The sequence below is a fragment of the Hippichthys cyanospilos genome, chromosome 13 (genome assembly GCF_059441005.1).
Source record: "Hippichthys cyanospilos isolate Australia breed blue-spotted pipefish chromosome 13, RoL_Hcya_1.0, whole genome shotgun sequence".
NCBI classification, from domain to species: Eukaryota; Metazoa; Chordata; class Actinopteri; order Syngnathiformes; family Syngnathidae; genus Hippichthys; species Hippichthys cyanospilos.
In genome coordinates, this window is record NC_142381.1 from 12,242,429 (window position 1) to 12,264,898 (window position 22,470).

Genomic DNA, 22,470 nt, shown 5'->3' on the forward strand with positions numbered 1-22,470 from the left:
CCATCCATCCATCCATCCATCCATCCATCTATCCATCCAATTTCTATAGCCGCTTATCCTATGCTAACCACTCATCCACCGATCCGCACCATTATATTCAAAAGCATAAAAATAACAAGGGGGTAAAGTTGATAAATGCCTTTATTTTGGTGGTACAACACTGAACTTTCTTCTCTTACTTTGAAACCGCAAACACCTCACCGGAAGTGTTTGCGGTTCTCAGAGCTGGGTAGAGACGGGGCGGGAGGAGGAAAGCAAAGCACTGGCTGTGATGCCGCTGGATGATGGCTGCCTTCGGAATCCTCAGCTACGAACACCGGCCGCTAAAGCGGCCCCGGCTCGGGCCTCCGGACGTTTATCCACAAGATCCCAAGCAGAAGGAGGTGAGATAATGATCCGCTCTTTGCTTTGAAATGGACACGGGACTTTAGTGTGTAAGCAGTTGTGTGCTAGCTGCGAGGCTAAGCCTTGCTAGCGGCGGCTAGCCTGCTGAAGCTAGCCCCCTCCAGAGACGACTCGGGCCTGGGCAATAACAATGAACTACACCGCAGGAGACTTGTCACTTCCCGAGCTGGCGCGACAGCTCCAACAACGTTCTTGCCAAACCGCACTTCTACTAGATTAACTCCAAAGCTATGCATTTTTCGAAACAGGAGTGACGTTATTGTTTGGCAAATGGAATGCGTTGCATTTAGGGAAGGGGGGTTTAAAAGTTAAACATCGGCTTGTTAGTTGGCTAACTATCCGCAGCCAAGCGTGTGTATTAACTCTCATATACTCTGAACGTCTGCTTAGCCGAGCTTTGGGACTTGTGTAATTGCTCCTGATCTATTATTAACCCTAGGTTATCTGTTGATGCGAATGACAAATGGATTGGATGATAATCTAAGGGCAGTGCTGCAACATGTTCATCATTACTGATTAGAATATTCACTTGCTTGTTTAACAAGTAACTTAAAGGAAACGTCCATCCATATTCCCTGCCGCTTATCCATGGTAGGTTTGCATCTGAGCAGGAGCCTATCCCACCTGAGGCAGGGTACACCCTGGACTGGTCACCCGGTCAGCCTGCACTTCCACACTATTAAGAAGTAGCAGGGATATTTACAAAACATGGCATAGCTGAAGTTCCAGAGTGAAAAAGCCACATTCAAACAAGCTCCTCAAAGGCTAAATGCATCCATCCCTCCATTTTTTTCTGCTTCTTATCGTTATCGGCATTCTGGGTGAACTGAAGATGGAGTCTACTTGCTTCTACTAGTGGAAATGTTTAATAGCAACAGTTTAACATCTAATAAAAACTACGAGTTTAATCATATGCCGTTCCTACTCACTGACACAAACTAAAATTGATTGTATTGCCATGCATCATTTTATCACCATGCCACCAAAATACACTTGTCAATGTTGCAGTGTGAGTGTGAAGCTTGACACCGCTAAACACAAATAGTCCCTCAGTTCCTCGTTTATAATTTAACTGTGCATTATTATAAGGGCATATTCAGAAGCTAATGTTGGTAACGCTGCAGTTTTGGTTGCCTTTGTCTTTGATTAATTCCCTGAGGGCATAAGATTTCAAAGTTTCTCTTTGAAAATTCATCCAAACAAGATTCAAAGTAACAACTTAATATTTATTAACTTAATTAGGTGCACTTTGGGGCGGCTTGATGGAAGAGCGGTTAGCACATCAGCCGCACAGTTCAGAGTCCCGAGTTCGATTCCAGCTCACGCCAGCTATTGCAGGACAGGCATGTGGGCTACTCATGAGATCCTCGGGGGCTTCCTGCTGCCCTCGGGAACCACATTGGTGACCCCTGCTCTAAATTGTCCATGGGTGTGATTGGGTATGTGAATGGTCATCTGTCTGGGTGCCTAGTGCCCAAAGACAGTTGGTGTTAGGCACCAGCAACCCTAGTGAGAAGATGTAGAAAATGGATGGATGGAGGGGCATTTTGGTTTTGCACAAGACTAGGGCTGCAGCTATTAAATTATTTTAAAATTGAGTTTCTACCTATGAGTAATCAGGTAAAACTTGATATCGGTGATGACAACAATAACAAGAATGTGCATGTGAGGCATTATTATTAACCACTGTGAGTTATCGTTATGTTCAACTGTAGTATCTGTCAGTGTGGCTTTGAGACCAGATCTGGTCTGTTGAGTGACATGGATTTCAAGGAAAACATGTTGATAGCTGATTTCTCACTATTACTAGCCCTTTAGCCACCGCTGCTCATTGAATGAGTGTATGAATGTGCCTATTATGTCGTTGTTTTGTTACCGTTTATTTCTCAAAAACTGTTGCATGACAGCCCTCTTAAATTTAGCGGATCGGCTTTTGACCTCTCTCATTTGTTTTCCCCCAGGATGAGTTGACGGCATTAAATGTGAAGCAAGGATTCAACAACCAGCCAGCTGTGTCTGGTGATGAACATGGGAGTGCCAAAAATGTCAACTTCAACCCCTCCAAGGTTATTTTTTTTTTCTATCAAGTCTTTCCTTACATTTATCTCGTTCACTGCCATTGTCAAGAAAGATCCATTTGATTGGGCGGTTGAAATGAATTGCTGACATCTATAGTAATCAATGGTGGTGAACGAAATAATGGGCATTCCTACTTGACGGTTGGTCTCATTTTACAGATCAGTTCCAACTTCAGCAGCATCATGGCCGAGAAGCTGCGCTACAACACCTTTCCGGACACGGGGAAGCGTAAGCCGCAGGTCAACCAGAAGGATAATTTCTGGTTGGTCACAGCCAGGTCGCAGAGCTCCGTCAATAACTGGTTCACAGATTTAGCTGGCACAAAGCCGCTAACACAACTGGCCAAAAAGGTAAAAATAGCCCGAATGGAGGTCTCTGGAACTCTCATTAAGGGATTGATTAGTATTGATTTAACAAGCAGTGTCATCAGAATGTCTTGATTTGCCAGTTTCATTTCTTGCCTGTGGCAACTCTGGAGCGTCTCCCTAATTGTTCCTAATTGGGCAGGAGTAACATGTGGGCAATCAAGTCACTAAATGCTTTGATAGATAAGAATCTTTTTTTCTCATGTAGTCACTTTGAGCATTTTTTTAGCAACTGCCTATGGAAGATGGAGGCCTTAGTTTGAATAAATAATATCAAACTAAAGTCAGTGATTGTCAAAGTGTGGTATTAGTTCCACTCTTGGTACTTAGTCTCACTGTAGTCGTACTTTAGTGCTGTCGTTCTCAAATGGGGGTATGAGTACCCCGGGGTTACATAAAGGTACTAATGGGCATAGATAAGCTTTTAACAGGCGTTATGCAGGTTTCATCAAATCTATTTTTTACATTTGATTCATGCATTCTTCTCAAATTAGGAGCAAATTAACAGTAACAGGAAGCAAATGAATAAAATTATCGCCAAATTATCGAAACTATCGCCACTGCTTGGAAAAAAAAAACGGTTTTAAGTACACTTTAGTTTCTGTTTTGAAGAATCACTGTCCATGTACAACTCTGTAATATTTAATATTTGATTGCAGTTTCCTCATATTGCATATGGAGTTTTTAAACTCCATCCCAAATGTCAACTTTACAGGTGCCCTTTCTGCGTGCTGCAGTAAAAAACGTCTACCGCAACACTCTTTGGTATCAGTCATGATAAATGTAATTAAGCCACGTAGGGGGTACCACCTGGTATCCTTTCCTGAGGGAAAAGGGAGGCATCTGTTTGAGGTGCTGTGTTTATTTATCATCCATGTGATTAATTGGGGCAATGTTTATGCAAGGAAATGTGACATATGCCATAGTTCAGCTAGTTGACCCATGAACACAGTATTATATCCATCTTTTCTTCATGTTGATCTTTTATCCATCGACTCAATTTGTTTTTTGTTTTTTTGCAGGTGCCGATTTTCAGCAAGAAGGAGGAAGTTTTTGGGTATTTGGCAAAATACTTGGTCCCTGTCATGCGCTCAGCGTGGATGATCAAAATGACGTGCGCTTATCATGCAGCCATCACAGAAACTAAAGTCAAGAAACGGCACGTGATTGACCCTTGTATAGGTAAGAAGTATGCATCTGCTCCCACTGTTTCAGCTTCACGCAAGTATGTTTTTGACATTCAAATTTGTTGATAGAATGGACACAGATCATCACAAAGTACTTATGGGAACAGCTCCAAAAGGTGGCCGATTTCTACAGACAGTGTCCCAGTCAGGGCTGCAGCTCGCCACTCCCAGCCACTCCCACTGATGTTGAAACAGCCACTAAGCAGTGGGAGTACAATGAGAAGTTGGCCATGTTTATGTTTCAGGTCAGCGCCGCCCACCAAAATGTTGTTTATTAGTGACTGCAAGCCAGATCCTTCATTATGGATTGATTCTTTTGCAAAGGCTTGAATGATGAAATTGTTGCATTGATATGTTCAGGACGGAATGCTGGACCGACATGAATTCCTGACATGGGTGCTGGAGTGTTTCGAGAAGGTCCGGCCCGGCGAGGATGAGCTCCTGAGACTCCTCCTGCCGCTTTTACTGCAGGTAGACCTTTCTCACCTTTCACTGAAAGCCAAATTTCACTCTTGCATCATCCGCCCCTTATGGATCTCACACCCACACACATACATACCTCATTTTGAGGTGACAAGCTGTCATGTGTTTCTCACATAGCAGCTGTGTACCTTCATCCATCAGCAAGCCTTTCATTTTGTTTCTTTCAAACCTCATGTCATAAAACATCGTATATATGTAACACTGTGCATTGCTTCCACTCCCGCAGTACTCGGGGGAATTTGTACAGTCGGCCTACTTGTCACGCCGGCTTGCTTACTTCTGCACGCGCCGCCTCAACCTGTTGCTAAGCGACGGCAGCCTGGGCCCCGGTACGGGCGGCGGGCACCCGGCGCATGGCATTTTGACGCCACAGGGAAACGCCCTTCCCTCGACGCCCACCTCCCAGCCGGCTGGAGGGAACCAGCCCCAGACACCCTTCACAGACTTCTACATCTGCCCCCAGCACCGCCCTTTGGTGTTTGGCCTCAGCTGCATGTTGCAGGTGTGACATTTCATTGTAAAGTCAGTTACGACACAGGCAAGCTTTATTTCTTAAGACTGTGACAAAAACTTGCATCATTTTAAAACAAGCCCAACGATAATATTACAAGAGAAAACTTTTGTAAATTTTTAAGGATAAAGACATAATCTTACAAAGAAAAAGTCAGAATTGTATTAGTCAAAGAATACCAATGTTGTATGTTTTAGAGTAAGGGTTAGAGTTAAAGCCATGGGGGAGGGGAGGGAGTATTTTTAGAAAAAGGGTTTAGACTATGCAAGAATAGTTATAATGTTGCATGGGGAAAAAAGTAAATATTACATTTTAAGAAAAAAAAAGGTTTGTATACAAGGATATAGCCATACGATTACAATGCATAAGTCAGATTTTTTTTATTCCTAAAGTAAGTTTTATTTTTTACAAAAAACATATTGCAAGCAAATAGAAGTTGAAAATATATTTTTATGAGGGAAATTGTCCTAGTGAGCCATTTTATACTTTTACAAGAATCAAGTCAGACCATGAAGAAAAAGTTACAATTTAAAAAAAAGTATAAATATCATTTAACAAGAATAACACAAGGGTTGTTTTAATTTTATGAAAAAAGTTGTAATCTAAGGAAAACATCATTTTGTAAAGGCATAAAATGTATATTAAAAATGTTTCCAAAATAACGTTATTATCAGTAAGAGGGATTTCATGTGATACTTCATTTGATATTTTTTCTTTCAAGTCCAACTGCATGACCCATTAATTGTTGTGTCACTGTCATCCTTCAGAGCATCGTGTTGTGTTGCCCCAGTGCTCTGGTGTGGCATTACTCGCTAACAGACAGCAGGAACAAAACCGGCTCCCCTCTGGACCTTCTCCCTATTGCCCCCTCCGGTTTACCAATGCCAGGGGGAAACACTGCCTTCACACAACAGGTACTTTAACCTGACCTCAAAATATATATCTTGATTTCCAAATCCAGCGTGCCGTTTCATTTTCCACCATCCTCCTCAGGTCCGTGTAAAGCTGAGAGAGATTGAGGAGCAAGTTAAGGAGCGAGGCCAGGCTGTGGAGTTTCGCTGGTCATTTGACAAGTGCCAGGAGACCACTGCAGGTCGGGAAAAGCGCCCCGTTGACGTCTCTTCATAGCATGTGGTTGGTGTTGGTGAGCACTGAAGCGTTGTTTGACAATGTCTTCATTGGGTGGTCAGGGTTCACCATTGGGAGGGTGCTGCACACCCTGGAGGTTTTGGACAACCACAGCTTTGAAAAGTCCGATTTTAACAACTCACTGGACTCCTTGTATAACCGGATTTTTGGATCAGGCCAAAGCAAGGATGGACATGAGGTACTTGACATCTTTGACATCCTCCTCATAAAGACGAAAAAATCAGAGCTCAACATGGTGTGCGCTTCTGTGCAGATGTCGCCGGACGACGATGCGGTGGTGACGCTGCTTTGTGAATGGGCCGTTTGTTGCAAGCGCTCAGGTCGCCACAGAGCCATGGTGGTGGCCAAGCTGCTTGAGAAACGACAGGCTGAAATAGAAGCAGAAGTGAGCCCCTTCTCTCCCAATTCCCCGTTTTTACAAAATTCGACATTTTCTACCACAGTCTTATTTGCCATGTAAACGAAACATGTGGCCATCGTTTTATTTATTTATTTATTTATTTATTTATTTATTTATTTATTTATTTATTTATTTTATGGTCAACACATACCAACAATGCTCAACATAAGGAAGACAAGCGTAAATGTAATTTTCCAATCAAAACTGAAATAAGACCTAGCTCCTAAAAGGAGTGGGGAAAAAAACATTTACTTTTTCCCACTTTCATTTTCATTGATGTCAAACTTAAACATCATATGTACCCGCTTCCTGCAAAATGTACTTTAACAGCATTAATTTTACTCTACACATAAAAAAACTATACAATATTTGTAAATTGATGAGCAATATTTTAATCAACACAACATCAAAAGCGTCACCATCATTAAAAAGCATTGAAAATAGTATGATTTATTATAACATGCCTGTTTATCTATGTGGTTTTAGTCATGAGCAAAGTCAAGGAGTTAGGAGAAGGAAGTCAGTAAATATCAAAATGCACCGCAGTATTGTTTTAGAAGAATAAATTGCAATGTTCCCTTAAAAAGGTCGTAGTTTAACCAGGTTATGAAAAGTACTTATAACATTCTCTTTTGTCAGATGAAAGGGAATTAAGTTGTATGGTAGTAACCCTTAAATTTAATGTGTAGTATTGACATAATTGTGAATGTATTTTGCTCTACTTCGTCTTTGTGGTGGGTCATAATTTGCGTGAAATGAAAGCACCCCTATTATATAGAAAAAGGAACATTTGACAAGAACAAAAACAGAAATTGTGACAAGGAAATTTATTCATTTTTAGCCTAATTTCAATCTTATACTCATTACAATTTGTTTTACTTAAAATACTTACAAAATTAAGTTTCAAAGAATAATATTGTGTGAAAAGTTAGTCATTTGTAATATTTCAAACGAGTCATTTTATGTGAATCGTCACAGTTCATTATAGCTCCAAGTTTTGCTCACAGGATGTCGAGATATATAGACATCACGTAATCCTGGTTTCTATCTGACAGCATCAGTACACATGGCAGTTTTGTAACGAACACTCAAAGCCTTATTTCTGCATGTGTGTGACTCAGCGATGTGGCGAGTCTGAGGTGGTGGATGAGAAGGGCTCGGTGTCGTCGGGTTCCCTTTCCGCTGCCACGCTTCCAGTCTTTCAGGATGTTTTGCTCCAGTTCCTGGATACTCAGGCCCCTACGCTCTGTGAGTTTCCGCCTCTTATTATATCACCCAGTGTACATGTATTAAAGAAGATTTGACACAGGGGAGAGGCTCACATTAAATTATTCATAAGCAATTTGGTCCTCTTTTTAGCGGAGCCTGGCAACGAGAATGAGCGAGTGGAGTTCTCCAACTTGGTGCTGCTCTTCTGCGAGCTCATCCGCCACGACGTCTTCTCGCACAACATCTACATGTGCACGCTCATCTCCCGCGGCGACCTGTCCTCTGACGGCCACCTGCCGCGCCCGCGCTCACCCAGCGACGAGCCCTCGGACGAGTCGGACCGCAAGGAGCAGGACGCCGGCAGCAGCATCAAGATGGAGGACACCGGCCTGTCGGAGTCCATGGAAATCGACCACAATTCCAGTGCCAATTTTGATGAGGTATGCAAGTTATGGGTGGGGCTAGATTATTTTTTTTCCACCTTCTTTCTTGCTTGCTTTAAAAGTTTGTTTGGTACCAGAAAAAAATAAAGCAATTTGCAGAATAAGCAAAGAATTATTATAATGCATCAATGAAGGAAAATAAAACTTTGGGTTTTTAGAGTGATTAAACAACATTGTAGCATGGTTAAAACCTCCAAAAAGTTAACTTTTCATGATAGGGCCCCTTTAAGGACATTTCATCTGGCCCTCATGAAAGATGTCATTTGTGTGTTATCACATATTTTCACTCAATCCGTCTTGCAGATGTTCTCTCCTCCGATGCACTGCGAGTCTAAAGGCAGCCCCTCCCCAGAAAAATCAGCACTCGAGCAGGAAGGCAAAAATTCTTGCAAGGACAAGTGCATGGACCCCGCTTTCCCACAACTATATGAACAGCCCCGACATATTCAGTATGCCACACACTTCCCCATTCCTCAGGTGAGAAGAAATGCATCTTTGATTACAGTCCAAGAACAGTTCTCATGTATTTTCAGTTAGATCCAAAAGATTAAGGTGGATATGATTTTTTTTTTTTTTTTTTAAGATCGTTGTCAGTGTTTGGTGAACTCTGTCCTTTTTTCTTGTTGAAATAAATGTTCTCCTATCACTATAAAATTACATGTATTTATGTTTCAAAAGATAATTTAATTTGGCTCCCTCTTGCCACGACTCTGGTTATTCAAGCCATCTCTTCGCCAGTGGTTTATTTGCTGTCTTTTCCCTCCCTCGTAAAAACCCGTCTCGCATCAGGAGGAGAATGCCAGCCACGAGTGCAATCAGCGGTTGGTGGTCCTCTACGGCGTGGGCAAACTCCGGGACGAGGCCCGACACACCATCAAGAAGATAACCAAAGATATCTTGAAGGTTCTCAACCGCAAAAGCACTGCAGAAACAGGTAATTTCGGCCTCAAGTTCAGTGATGAGTCATTTGCGCTTCACTATATTTTGCACTGTGGGACGCAACAGCCTCTTTGGGCTTTAGTCCGGGTGTTAATGCCTCCAGTTAAATTATTCCTCATTATCCGTGGATGCAGTTGCATCACCAGGCTATTCATTACAATCCAATTAGTATGCTAAATCCGTCTTAGCTTCACAGCATCTTAACCCTGCAGGGGATACACAATACACATACAATATTTGATTTTGTTGTGCATTGGATACATCAGCTTGCTTTTGTGGCAGGTTGTTCACAACAAAATTCATGTCACAAAAAAAATGGTCTCATTATATGCAACCCCTCATTAACCTTTGTCCTATTGTCCATAATTAAGTAAAATGAATATATTGATTATTTTTTTGCACAAAATTGATACCCTAATATTTGTAATGTGGATGTCCCGATCACATTTGTGTGTAGGGCGTTTTTTTTTTTTTGTTTGTTTGTTTTTTTAAACACCCTAATCTGACTCACCTGATATTGAGGATCTTCTGATACCAATTCTCTGTATTCAGGTGGAAAAGAAGTGCATCCAGGTCATGCAGGTGCATGCAGGTCGCAAGACCACAGACTCCAGCTTTCACTTTTAAATATTCCAGAACTACCAGAACATTGCCCACCCACCCCCAATTCCGCTGAAATTAATGTGATTCAGCCCAATTTTCGATCAAGTGATCAGTCAGCATCTGTACATCCCTAATTTGGAACAATATATTCTTATGACTTTAGGAAAAAAAAATTCTCTCTGAAAAGTGCAAGTCACATTTAAATATAGTTTTTGGCTCTATCTGAATTTCACCCCATCAGTCGTTTGATTTTTCATCCCTTTTTGTTTTGTGCAGGGGGCGAGGAGGGACAAAAGAGAAAGAGGAGTAAGCCAGAGGCCTTCCCCACTGCAGAAGATATTTTTTCCAAGTTCCAGCACCTTTCCCACTTTGACCAGCACCAGGTCACCTCTCAGGTTAGGCCGCTTCCGCTATATTGTGCAAATTTTCATTAATGTGACATTTCAGCCTTAATTCTTACAAGCTGAACAATGATTATGTCACAAAGTGACTCATATGGCTGCAATGAGCATGCTTGAATACAGTTTGACTGCATAATGAACGGAAGAGCCAAGGTCAGAGATCACCAACCCTGACCGTGGTTTTTTATTTTATTTTGGTGCAGGTGTCCCGAAATGTGCTGGAACAAATCACCAGCTTTGCCTTAGGGATGTCCTATCACTTGCCTCTAGTGCAGCACATTCAGTTCATCTTTGACCTCATGGAGTACTCCCTCAACATTAGTGGCCTCATTGACTTTGCTATTCAGGTAAACCACACTCGTTCAAGTCTTAAAATGGTCGCTATTGTGGCTTTGTTAACGAAGCATTGGATTTCCTAGCTTCTGAACGAGCTGAGCTTGGTGGAAGCCGAGCTGCTGCTCAAGTCGTCTAGCCTGGTGGGCAGCTACACTACCAGCCTGTGTTTGTGCATTGTGGCTGTGCTGAGGAGGTACCATTCATGCCTCATCCTCAACCCTGAGCAGACAGCGCAAGTTTTTGATGGGTACGTCGCTCACAAACATTTGACTGTCATCAACAAATTTACCATGTGCATTACAGTGTATTTGGATATGTTTGGTTAAAGTGGGAAGCCTGTTGAAGTGATTGAAGTGAGCACACTGGAAAGTATAATTAACCTCTGCGTCCACCGAAGAGCAGTACTAAGTACAATGTTTTTTCAGTGTTTTGGCTCGGAATCCTATTAATAATCCCAATAACCACTAAAAATGCTGACAAGGTTTTTCTTGATCCTGTAGCAATGTTTTGTATAATGGCTTATTTGGAATGACTAGTATATGAAAGTAAGACGTGCTAAAAATATTGCTTTGTGTCAAATGGTGCTCTAGGTTACGCATTGTGGTGAAGTCGGGTGTAAATCCAGCAGACTGTTGCTCTGCTGAACGCTGCATCTTGGCCTATTTGTATGACCTTTACACCTCCTGCAGTCACCTCAAAAACAAGTTTGGCGAGATCTTCAGGTACTGAATAAATTTCCGATTAATGAAAACTATTATTGGTTCAAATCCATTAAAATGCTTATTAATAACAAATACCGCAAGTGTAAAAATAATGAGATTTGCAATATCTTTTTTTTTAAGTGAGTTCTGCTCTAAAGTGAAAAACTCCATCTATTGCAACATCGACCCCTCGGACTCCAACATGCTGTGGGACCCCGTGTTCATGATGGAGGCCATCGCCAACCCCTCGGCACACAACTTCAACCACTCCATGGTGGGCAAGATCCTCAACGATAGCCCGGCTAATCGCTACAGCTTTGTGTGTAACGTGCTCATGGACGTTTGTGTCGACCACCGAGACCCTGAGAGGTGAATATATTGGGAATTGCACATAATGGGGTATAATTTGGATTTAGCAGTAAAAGGAGTTCATAGATTATAATACTTGTAACACATAACCAGATGATAATTTACAATACTTATGGACATACTGTATAACCACTTTTACAACTTTGGCCCATAGTGGTTGAGATGAGGCTGTTTTTATTTGTTTTTCTAAGGGTTAATGATATTGGGATCCTTTGTGCCGAGCTGACAGCATATTGTCGCTCCCTGAGTGCCGAGTGGCTCGGCATCCTCAAGGCGCTTTGCTGCTCCTCCAACAACGGCAACTGCGGCTTCAATGACCTGCTGTGTAACGTCGACGTATGTTCATGTTCACATAACTAAATGCTGGTTAACACTTGGGTTCCCTGTGAATGGTTGACCAGAAAGTTAAATCTTGATTGGGTTTTCTGCTCAGCATTGTTTTTTTTAAATGTTTTATGTTGCTCCTATGTCCCTCAGGTTAGCGATTTGTCCTTTCACGACTCCCTGGCGACTTTTGTGGCCATTCTCATTGCGAGGCAGTGTCTTCTCCTGGAGGACCTGGTCCGCTGTGTGGCCATTCCATCCCTCCTCAATGCAGGTGAAGATCTCAATTTGTGTAATGTTTCAATACTGCTTTGTAGTCTTCACCCTGCATATTGTTAAACTGACGTCATCGCACTACAACGCCAATAACACAATATCAGAAAAATATCCAAATTGCCTAAATGAACAGTAGTTAGTATGTCATTCGAAATAACTTTTGTTTTGATTGATCATACAACTTTATTGTGAAGCAGCTATATTTACAAATCTGTATATATGAATCTATTTTCAGCAGCATTTTATAAAGGCATAAAGGAGTAGAGTGTGCCCTGGTGAAAAACAGCATCAAACTACATGGGACATGACTCTTATCAGAGATGACAGTATTCTCCACTTGTTTGATGTGGCTGTGAAGCTTTGTGTGCTTGCCAGAGTACCCCATCACCCCCCCCCCCACCTCCCCTTTCAGACCCATGTTATTCTTTTGCGATATTTTTGCCTCCACTCAAGGTTCTGATACACCATTGTCCATTCAACCATGCTGTGGTGTTTGCTGCTTTTACAGCGCTACACACGCCAAGTATCGCTTTGCTCTCCTGTTTTTTCCACCAGCTCCTGATGAAAAAAATAAAAATAAAATAATCTTTGTGGGGCGTAGCATTAAATCTAGATAGACTTAAGTCTGGAATTGTGTCTCAAATCATGACATGCAACTCTTTTTATTTATTTATTTAAGCCTGCAGTGAGCAAGACTCAGAACCAGGAGCGAGGCTCACATGCAGAATTTTGTTGCACCTTTTCAAGACACCACAGCGCAACCCTGTGCCCCAAGACGGCAATAAATCAGGTAATAAATAAAGATGTTCAGGTTGTGTGGAAATAAAAACAAACAAAGCTCTAATCACTTACAGATAAGTCTTCTGTTGGTATCCGGTCGTCATGTGACCGCCATCTCCTGGCGGCGTCACAGAACAGCATAGTCGTGGGAGCAGTTTTTGCCGTCCTCAAAGCAGTCTTTATGTTAGGTATTGAAACGTTCGGACGTTTGCTTACATCACCAGTGTACATTTGATTTCAGTCTGCATGTTGTCACAGGTGATGCTGAGTTGAGGGGCTCTGGACTGTCTCACTCGGCTGGCCTTGATGACCTATCGGAGGGCCGCAACGTCTCCATAGAAACGGCTAGTTTGGACGTGTATGCCAAGTATGTCCTGAAGACCATTTGTCAGCAGGTGAGGATATTCGGTCAGACTTCAATTATGGTTCACTCGCCCAGTGATAATTTGATATACAGTATGACCTGCTATGTAACCCCCACCCACTCGAAAAAAAAAAAAAAAAAAAATCTTGCTTTTATGTGAAATATTAACACCGGGTGAGGCATGAGGAAAATTGCACAGTCATTGTTCTTGTGTGCTGAACTCTCATCTTCCTCGCTACAGGAGTGGGTGGGAGAGCGCTGTCTTAAGTCTCTGTCCGAGGACAGCAGTGCCCTCCAGGACCCGGTGCTGGTCAACATTCAGGCCCAAAGGTTGCTGCAGCTCATTTGTTACCCTCACCGGCAACTGGACAGTGACGATGGTGACAACCCTCAGAGGCAGCGCATCAAACGAATTCTACAGGTTCCTTTTCTTTTCTTGTATCAAAAGATTACATTTCTTTTATGAACAATAGGTAGACTTAACATACAGCCTTATTTTGTAAAAAGGGTTCATTGGAAGTGTGCACATTTGCTGCCCTCCTCTGGCAGTACCATGACTTACTTTTCCACAAATCATCAGAATAAAGATTAAATCCTCCCTCTCCTTCTAGAATATGGACCAGTGGACAATGAGACAGTCATCTCTGGAACTTCAGCTGATGATCAAACAGAGCACAAACAATGCAAGTTGACGTCTTTGAATAGCGAACCCATTAAAAAAAAATTAGCACCTTTGGCCACCATTTGAAAAATGTGTCATTCTTTCCTTTTTGTAGGAGCTCCATTCTCTCTTGGAGAACATAGCCAAGGCCACAATTGAAGTGTTTCAAAAATCAGCTGAGATGAACTCAAGTAACCCCTCAGGGAACGGCACAGCGCTCCAGAGCGGCTCTGCGTCCAACAGCAGCAGCACCACCAGCAAGATGAAACCTATTTTAAGGTGCCATATAATATACTGATGCACATTTTTTTTTTTAAATAGACATTAGAAGAATGGGAAAAATTAGCTGAGTTAACAATATTCTTTGCTCTGTTTCAGTTCGTCTGAGCGGTCAGGTGTGTGGCTGGTGGCTCCATTGATAGCGAAACTGCCCACCTCGGTTCAGGGTCATGTTCTGAAGGCAGCCGGGGAGGAGCTGGAGAAAGGACAGCACCTCGGTTCATCCTCCCGCAAGGAGAGGGATCGCCAGAAGCAGAAAAGGTGACAATTATTTTTCACCACTGGATGCTGGAATCATTCTTGACACCCCCTTCCCCCCTCCATTTTTCAGTATGTCACTGCTGAGCCAGCAGCCATTCTTGTCTTTGGTGCTGACCTGCCTGAAGGGTCAGGACGAACAACGAGAAGGTCTCCTGACCTCGCTCTACAGCCAACTTCAGCAGATAGTCACCAACTGGAGAGAGGACCAGTATCAGGACGACTGCAAGGCCAAGCAAATGATGCACGAGGCCCTGAAACTGCGACTCAATCTTGTAAGGACACGAAAAAAAAAAAAAAAAATCTGTACCTTCATCAAAACACACCCACTGCTGATGACTCATTTTTCATTATACTCCAATGAAAATAGAAGACTCTTGCTGTAGGTGGAAAACGTGGCCAGGGCAGTTGCTGCTGCTCTTTTGTCAATACTCCATAAATGTTAACAGTATGTTTCCCCACACTAACAAGGTGGGCGGAATGTTCGATACGGTGCAGCGAAGCACCCAGCAGACCACCGAGTGGGCCGTCCTCCTACTCGACATCATCAGCAGCGGAACGGTGGACATGCAGTCCAATAAGTGAGCCGAGCCGCTTCATCACCACCGTCAAAAACGTGTGAATATGTTAACATGCGTTCGATTGTTGTTTCCTTCACCATCAGCGAGCTCTTCACAACCGTGCTGGACATGCTGAGCGTGCTGATTAATGGCACCCTGGCTGCCGACATGTCCAGCATCTCTCAGGGCAGCATGGAGGAGAATAAGAGAGCCTACATGAATCTAGTGAAGAAGCTCAGGGTAAGAACAGCACCTCTTCCTCGGTCCAGCTGGCATGAACTAGAGTCAGAATAATTTAGTCATTCATCAAAAAGACATACCAAAAGAAGACCCTAATCTGGAACACATGTTTGAGATATCCGGGAGCTTCTTAAATCTGCAGTGCTGTGCTGGAATTATTTAGTTCCAAGCACCAAAGTTCCTGAAACCGAAGGTGCAAAAGTGTCTACCGGTGCTTTGGTGAAACCTAGTGTTACCTTGCTTGGAACTTACAGTAATTATTCATTGACAAATTGACATTCCACTTAATATTATTGGGATACGTATGTTGTAGTTTTCAACAGTAACAGTAATATTTTATCAATAAATTGATTATTGAAATGTTTCCATTTACAATTTATATAATTAAAAACACATTTTTCCACATACTGTTGGCTGAAAATGTGACATGACGTGTGCTCAAGGCTCATGTAATGAATAACAACTCACCTGTTTTGTAAATGTACATAAAAAATAATTGTCAAATTATAGACCAAATATATATGATCTTCCAAATAGGTTTAGTATCCTTTCAAGCGGTGTCTTCAAAAGTGTATTAAAAATGTTTATCACAGATGGTACATACTGTAAATATTACAGCTAATCAAGATTTTAATTTGGAGCTACTGAATCTGTAGTTAGCCCGAAATAACAGAAAAGTGCCAAAATATAGTGAAATGAATCATACAAAAATTAAAAATATATATTTTAATGTAAAAACACTGTCCAAAATTATCCAGACTGGGTTAACCCAATTTCAGTAATGGGTCAGGGTCTTGTGTGATTTCACTTTAAAATTGGTCACCGAATGAATCATTTTGGCTTAACTGTGCGTGCATATTTGTACGTCTTTTGTCATGAAAACTTTTAATTATATTATTGTAAACCAATTTATTATAGAAAAACTCGTACATGGAAAAATATAGCAATTGAAGGGTGTCTGGTTTGTATATTTGGCCTATCTTTCCTTATGTAGTTATTTTATTTCATAGCTGTCTAAACTTTTCAACTGCCAGTGCCACTACCACTGCAAAAAATAGTTGACTTTGAGACACTTCTCTATTGGGTACCCGTTGACGTCTTTTTCACATCAATGTTCATGTTTAAAGACATCTTCACCACACGAGATGAACATAGTTCCCGTATAACATTTTGGTATCTGCAGAAAGAGCTTGGGGATCGGCAGTCGGAAAGCTTGGAGAAGGTTCGTCAGCTGCTTCCGCTACCCAAGCAAACACGTGACGTCATCACGTGTGAACCTCAGGGCTCGCTGATCGACACCAAGGGGAACAAAATCGCTGGTTTCGAGAAAGAGGTAAGGAGCGATAGAGCTTCTGACTTTGCTGGGCAAAATGTGGCCAGCGGGCTACATGCTGCAGGGTATTTATATTATCCCATCATGTTTTTGTTGCGTATTATTTAGGGCTGCAACTAATTATAATTTTAACCCAGTTCAATTGATCTACTCCTCTTTTCGTCCGAGTTAAAAATGACCCACCATACCAAAGCCACATAATAAGGCAGCTTATTAAATTTTAAATCCAAGATCTGATCTATTTTTGCATGATGAAACATCATTTTATGTATCAATTCAACTCAATTCATTTTTATCACAACATTGACTTTTATTAATCTTTTTAAACTATCAACTGTCAATGTTTCTCATTTACACAGTAAAAGACTATCATTACTACTATATGAATGTGAATTACTTCTGAGTTAATTATGATAAAACAGCCCTCTAGCTGTTTTTTGGTTTTCTTTAATGTTTGTGGTAAATGAATTATAAAGATGCTTATTGTAACACAACAAAACACCACAAATGTTGCTTCAGTTATTGGGACTGTTTGTGTGCATTTCATATTGAATTTATCCGTATGTGTGAGTTTCATTATGAATTTATGTCAATTCTTTTGTTAATCGATAGTTTTATTTTTAAAAAATATAACATGGTTTTATTTCCATCCTTTTATAAAAAAAATGACAGTGCAAAAAATACAAGAACATATTGTTTCATGATGAAATTACTGACAATGAATGTATTTTTATGATGAAATTACTGACTTATTGAGTTTATTTGCAATATGCCAGAAAATCTGCAAAAATGTTGATCGTTTTCCACAGTTAAAGTAGTATTTTGCAAATGTCTTAAGCTAACCTGAAATTACGAAAAATCAAATTTCAATACTAGAATCAATTTTACATATAAAATGTTTCATTAACTATTTTCTAAATGAAAAACTCTTGTGTTACTAAAAAATACAATTTTAAAATCAGAATAAAGTATTTCTTTTTCAGCAAAATTTTACATACACATTTGAATTTTGGGGCTACGCCAAACGCTGTCTATTTCCCATCAGGGGCTTCAAGTTTCAACCAAGCAGAAGATCTCCCCTTGGGACGTCTTCGAGGGTCTCAAACACTCGGCTCCTCTTTCGTGGGGCTGGTTCGGCACGGTGCGCATGGACCGCAAAGTGACCAAATTCGAGGAGCAGCAGCGCTTCCTGCTCTACCACACGCACCTCAAGCCCAAACCGCGCAGCTACTACCTGGAACCGCTCCCGCTGCCGCCCGAAGAGGAGGAGCCGCTGACGCCCATCTCGCAGGAGCCCGAGAAGAAGTTGATGGAGGCGGTCAAACCGGAGAAGAACGTGCCCTCCGTGCCCTCGGATTCCAACAAGAAGAAGTCAAACAAGAAAAAAAAGACGCCGCCGGCTAAGACGGAGGTTCGCAATGCGCTCTCTGTTTGGTTTCAATAAAATGGCATTGTATTTCTGTCATTATTGATCTTTCCTTCCTTCTACCTTTCAAAAGGATTACTTGAATCGCACGCCTGGCGTGAGCTATGGGACAAACATGCCACCGGAGCTCATGCAGAATCCTTACAGCAGGTTGCCCTACGGCCAGCAGACCATGGGCATGTACACACAGAACCAGCCGCTACCTCCTGGTCAGTATTTCATACCAGCACCTTTAAAGGAAACATCAAGTAAAATTGTTACAGTGTACCATTTTCTGGGAATGATTCGTTTAATTTGAGGGGAAAATGGCATAAAATGTTTCGTTTATGTTATGCTTACTCCATCACCCGATATTGCACTTTTTAAGTGGGTTCTCCTCCCATAGGAGGACCCGGTTTAGATCCACCTTACAGGCCGAGCCGCAACCCCCCAATGAACAAGATGATGAGCACGCGGCCCAGCTACCCGGGCATGATGCCCACGATGCAGGGCAACATGCCGGGCATGATGGGTCTGGACAAGCAGTACCAAATGGTCTATAAGCCTCAGCCCAACATGCAGCAGAACCAGATGCTGCGCCACCAGCTGCAGGTTAGACTGGTGAGTCAGGCTATATATATATATACACGTGACCTTTTTCACTGCAAAATATAAGTGTTTGAAGACGTCATAGATATGTATTTCTTGTTCTAGAATCACAGTATGATAGGGCAACAGATCAGGCAAATGGCACCCAACCAACCATACACTTCAATGCAGACATCACAAGTAAGTTTGAACTCTTTACGCTGTGGTTAGCCAGCTGCTATAACACACAATGAATTGGTTAAGACAAAGGAAGTAAACGCCTCATTGCTTCCTCTTTATAAATGCTATCATTCAAGTTCGGAGGTAACTGCTGCGCTTCCTTGAACTCACGTGCTAGCTAAAATGACAGCACTTAATCATATAAGTGGACTTTCTAGATATTACAGTACAGCATATGTCTCATGCCAAGCTTTGTACATTGAGGGGAAGCCTTTTTTTTTTTTTTTTTATGTATGTATGCATTTTTTACTCACCTGTAATGTTGTAAGATGAGTTTGAAGTGATAAGATGATCAATATCGTCTCTGCCTAACAGCTCAAAATGTCTTTTCAGCATTTACACCAATAATATCATTTTTGACCCGGGTTAGTTGTGAAACGAACAACCATTCACGCACCCGAATCACACCTAAGGACAATTTAGTATGTCCAATACACCTGCCGTGCATGATTTTAAAGTGTGGGACGCAGCCGGAGTGCCCAGAGAGAACCCATGCAGGCTCGAGGAGAGCATGCAAACTCCAAATAGGAATGCCGGAGCCAGCTGGACTTGAACTCGGGTCCCTTTAACTGTGAGGCGTACGTGCTCACTGATCCACCGAGCCGCCCAAAATTAATAACCAAACAATCCGTTATCATTATTGATTATCAATCGATCCATTACTCCTAAAACCGATTAATCGTTGCACCTCACCTCTGGATTCAATTTTTGGTATCAGCAAGTATTCGTGAATTTTTCCTATTATACAGTAATCTGTAAAATCAGGAATAGGAAAACCAAAATATGTTTGTAAACTTAAATGCTACCGCCTTCCAACAGTTGAGTAAATACAGTCAATGCCCCTGCTGACCATTTTCAGAAACAAGACTGTATTTTATGAAATGTTTCAGTGTGGTCATATTTTGCGATTCATTGACGGTCTGCCGTTGATTGACCAGAACTTATCTCAGGGCTACACGTCATACGGCTCACACATGGGGATGCAGCCGCACCCGTCCCAAGGTGGCGCCATCGTTCCCTCCTCCTACGGGAACCAGAACTTCCAGGGCGCCCACCCGGGAGCCAATCCGGCCGTGGTTGATCCTCTGAGGCAAATGCAGCAGAGGCCCAGTGGTTACGTTCACCAGCAGGCGCCGGGCTACGCGCACAACATGCAGAACGCACAGAGGTGAGTTTGTCGCAACGTTCATCTTGCGAGCCGCCTTGACGCCTTCCGCGCGTGATGTCGTCAAGTTAACGTGCGCCGTTCTCTCCTCAGGTTTCCCCACCAGCCCATCCAGCAGAATCCCATCATGCACGGTCTCGGTCACATGGGGGGCCAGAGCGGCCCTCCGGGCATGAGGCCCAGTCAGATGCTGGCAGAACAGCAACAACAGCAGCAACAGCAACAACAACAGCAGCAGCAGCAACAACAGCAACAGGCAGCAGCACAACAACAGCAGCAGCAGCAGTACCTCAGACAGCAAGCACTCAGAGTAAGTGGCTCACAGAGAACCGCAGCCGTAATCGGAAAAAAAAAAATCAAAACGCAAAAAACTCAAGACGTCGTGTGTTCTTACAGCAGCAGCAGGCCCAACAGGTTCAACAACAGCAGCAGCAACAGCAACAACAAGTCCAGTCCCAGCAGGTCCCTCCTCAGCAGCAGGTTCCCCAGCAGCAGCAGCAACAACAGACGCAGCAACAGCAGCAGCAGCAACAACAGACGCAGCAGCAGGTGTCTGGCGTGCCTCCACCTGGGCAGCAACAGAACCAGGGCTTGGGCATGCAGCCACTGCCTCCACAGCAACCCATGGTACGACCCAGCACAGTAAGACTCCACACTGTGTGTGTGTTTGTGTCCTACCCGTTATTTGTTGGAGTATAAAAAAAAAAAAAACGCGTATTCTCCTGAGAGGCAGACGATTCGTTTGTCTCCACTGCTTCGTCCCTTTTGTCTCAGCAAGACAGCAAAGTTAATTGCATGCCATCCAAACACATGATACATCATTAGAATGCACATTATCACACTAGGACTTAATAGGGAAGTTTGAATGAGTCAAAAGATATGAAACAAAAACAAACGTCACATACTTTCTGTGTGCGTATATTAGACTTTGCACGTTCAGGATTTTGGAGCGGATCGCTCATCCGCGAGTTTACAAAGAAACCACAACAGACATGTCTATGAATAAAACGATCTATTTATTTCTTGTACCGCCAACTTTTGCTGTTAGTGCCAATTGGGACCTGACCAGCCCCAAATGGCAAAATTTGTGGTTGCATGTTTGATATTGAAATGTGTTGGGAACAATAATATTTATTTATTTATATACTTTTATAAATATATATATATATATATATATATATATATATATATATATATATATATATATATATATATATATATATATATATACACAGTATGTGTATATATATATATATACACACAGTATGTGTATATATATATATATATATATATACACATACATACATATACTGTGTGTGTATATATATATATATATATATATATATATATATATATATATATATATATATATATATATATATATATATATATATATATATATATATACACACACACACACAAACACACTTTTCCACTTGTTATGGTATCGTACATGTTTTCCGCTTATAGTTCCCGCGTCAAGGCATGCAGCAAACACAGCAACAGCAGCAGACAGCCGCTCTGGTCAGACAACTACAACAACAACTCTCAAGTAAGGCTGATTCTTCTTCGTTTATCGTCTAATGTTATTTCATGTTTCTACTTTAATAGCCACTTTTTTCTATAGATACGCAACCAGGACAGGGCACCAGTTCATATTACTAAAAGTGCATAGCTGTGAGTGTGTGTACGTTAAGAGGCACAAACTGAAAGGAGGTCCAAGGTTGACGGATGGAAAATATCTTCACAGCGCTTTTGTCACCGGAATATGGAGGTCTATGTAAAAAAAAAATAATAATAATCTGAAACCATAACAATACTGCATTTTTTTCTGTATTTTGTTTCACTTTGTACAATTTTTTTTTTTCCAGTTTTGTGTATTTCTCATTAAATCATGTCAAGTTTTTTGTCTTGTAATGTCTTGTTTGCTGCCTGAATTCTGTATTTAAGTTTTTAAAAAGTAAAATACATGAGCATTTATTTTTGACACAGAGAATATTCACGTGTTGAAAGGCCATTCCTACATTTGCGAGGAGACAGTGTTTCTGTCTCCAGTGAAAAGGGCCATTTTTTGCTGAAAACTCTTGTTTAAAAGAGGAAAACAGGCCTCTTATCTGCTCTTCTACTGTGTGTTTATTTAACAATTACAAAATACAGCAGTAATTTCATTTCATCCAGCTTGTTTGCCTTGACATGGAAACACAAATTTATGGAATAATAATGCTGCTAACTTGACTTCATGAGCAATGTATCGTGAAGCTTTTTTTTTTTTTTACATGAAAAAAGAGACTAGGAAATTCACTTTTTTCTTGTATAAAAAGACAGCAATTTTAAAAAACATGCAAAGCAAGGCTTTTTTTTTAGAAAAAGGAACCATTTACATAAAGCTTTTTTTCTTTTTATTTACATGAATGGTC

The 22,470-nt window shown here is 41.6% G+C and overlaps 1 protein-coding gene across 7 annotated transcripts; it reads left to right on the forward strand.

Moving 5' to 3' along the window:
• Positions 1-238: 238 nt before the first annotated feature.
• Positions 239-21,970, forward strand: med12 (mediator complex subunit 12). Of its 7 annotated transcripts, none has more exons than XM_088430996.1 (42): positions 239-383; positions 2,367-2,471; positions 2,643-2,834; positions 3,872-4,031; positions 4,106-4,281; positions 4,397-4,507; positions 4,746-5,021; positions 5,798-5,944; positions 6,024-6,123; positions 6,221-6,357; positions 6,433-6,564; positions 7,701-7,827; positions 7,939-8,228; positions 8,535-8,708; positions 9,021-9,165; positions 10,050-10,168; positions 10,378-10,521; positions 10,594-10,757; positions 11,101-11,232; positions 11,353-11,580; positions 11,772-11,916; positions 12,058-12,178; positions 12,860-12,970; positions 13,035-13,148; positions 13,219-13,355; positions 13,566-13,745; positions 13,936-14,007; positions 14,101-14,264; positions 14,364-14,525; positions 14,596-14,797; positions 14,994-15,103; positions 15,187-15,322; positions 16,506-16,655; positions 17,701-18,066; positions 18,155-18,290; positions 18,467-18,681; positions 18,775-18,849; positions 19,827-20,056; positions 20,147-20,363; positions 20,450-20,695; positions 21,524-21,605; positions 21,681-21,970. In XM_088430996.1, the coding sequence occupies exons 1-42, from the start codon at positions 282-284 to the stop codon at positions 21,716-21,718; spliced, it is 6,570 nt and encodes a 2,189-aa protein (XP_088287122.1). In that variant the 5' UTR covers positions 239-281; the 3' UTR covers positions 21,719-21,970. The 7 variants fall into 7 exon arrangements, with proteins under 7 accessions (XP_088287122.1, XP_088287126.1, XP_088287123.1 ...); XM_088431000.1 differs by having other exon boundaries at positions 20,450-20,680; XM_088430997.1 differs by having other exon boundaries at positions 20,453-20,695.
• The last annotated feature ends 500 nt before the right edge of the window (positions 21,971-22,470 follow it).

Bases quoted from the DNA above. Each gene is read 5' to 3' on its own strand.
- med12 (XM_088430996.1), top strand. From the start codon at position 282: ATGATGGCTGCCTTCGGAATCCTCAGCTACGAACACCGGCCGCTAAAG. The intron at 384-2,366 runs GTGAGATAATGA...GTTTTCCCCCAG, and splicing joins AAGATCCCAAGCAGAAGGAG to GATGAGTTGACGGCATTAAA. The intron at 15,104-15,186 runs GTGAGCCGAGCC...CTTCACCATCAG, and splicing joins GTGGACATGCAGTCCAATAA to CGAGCTCTTCACAACCGTGC.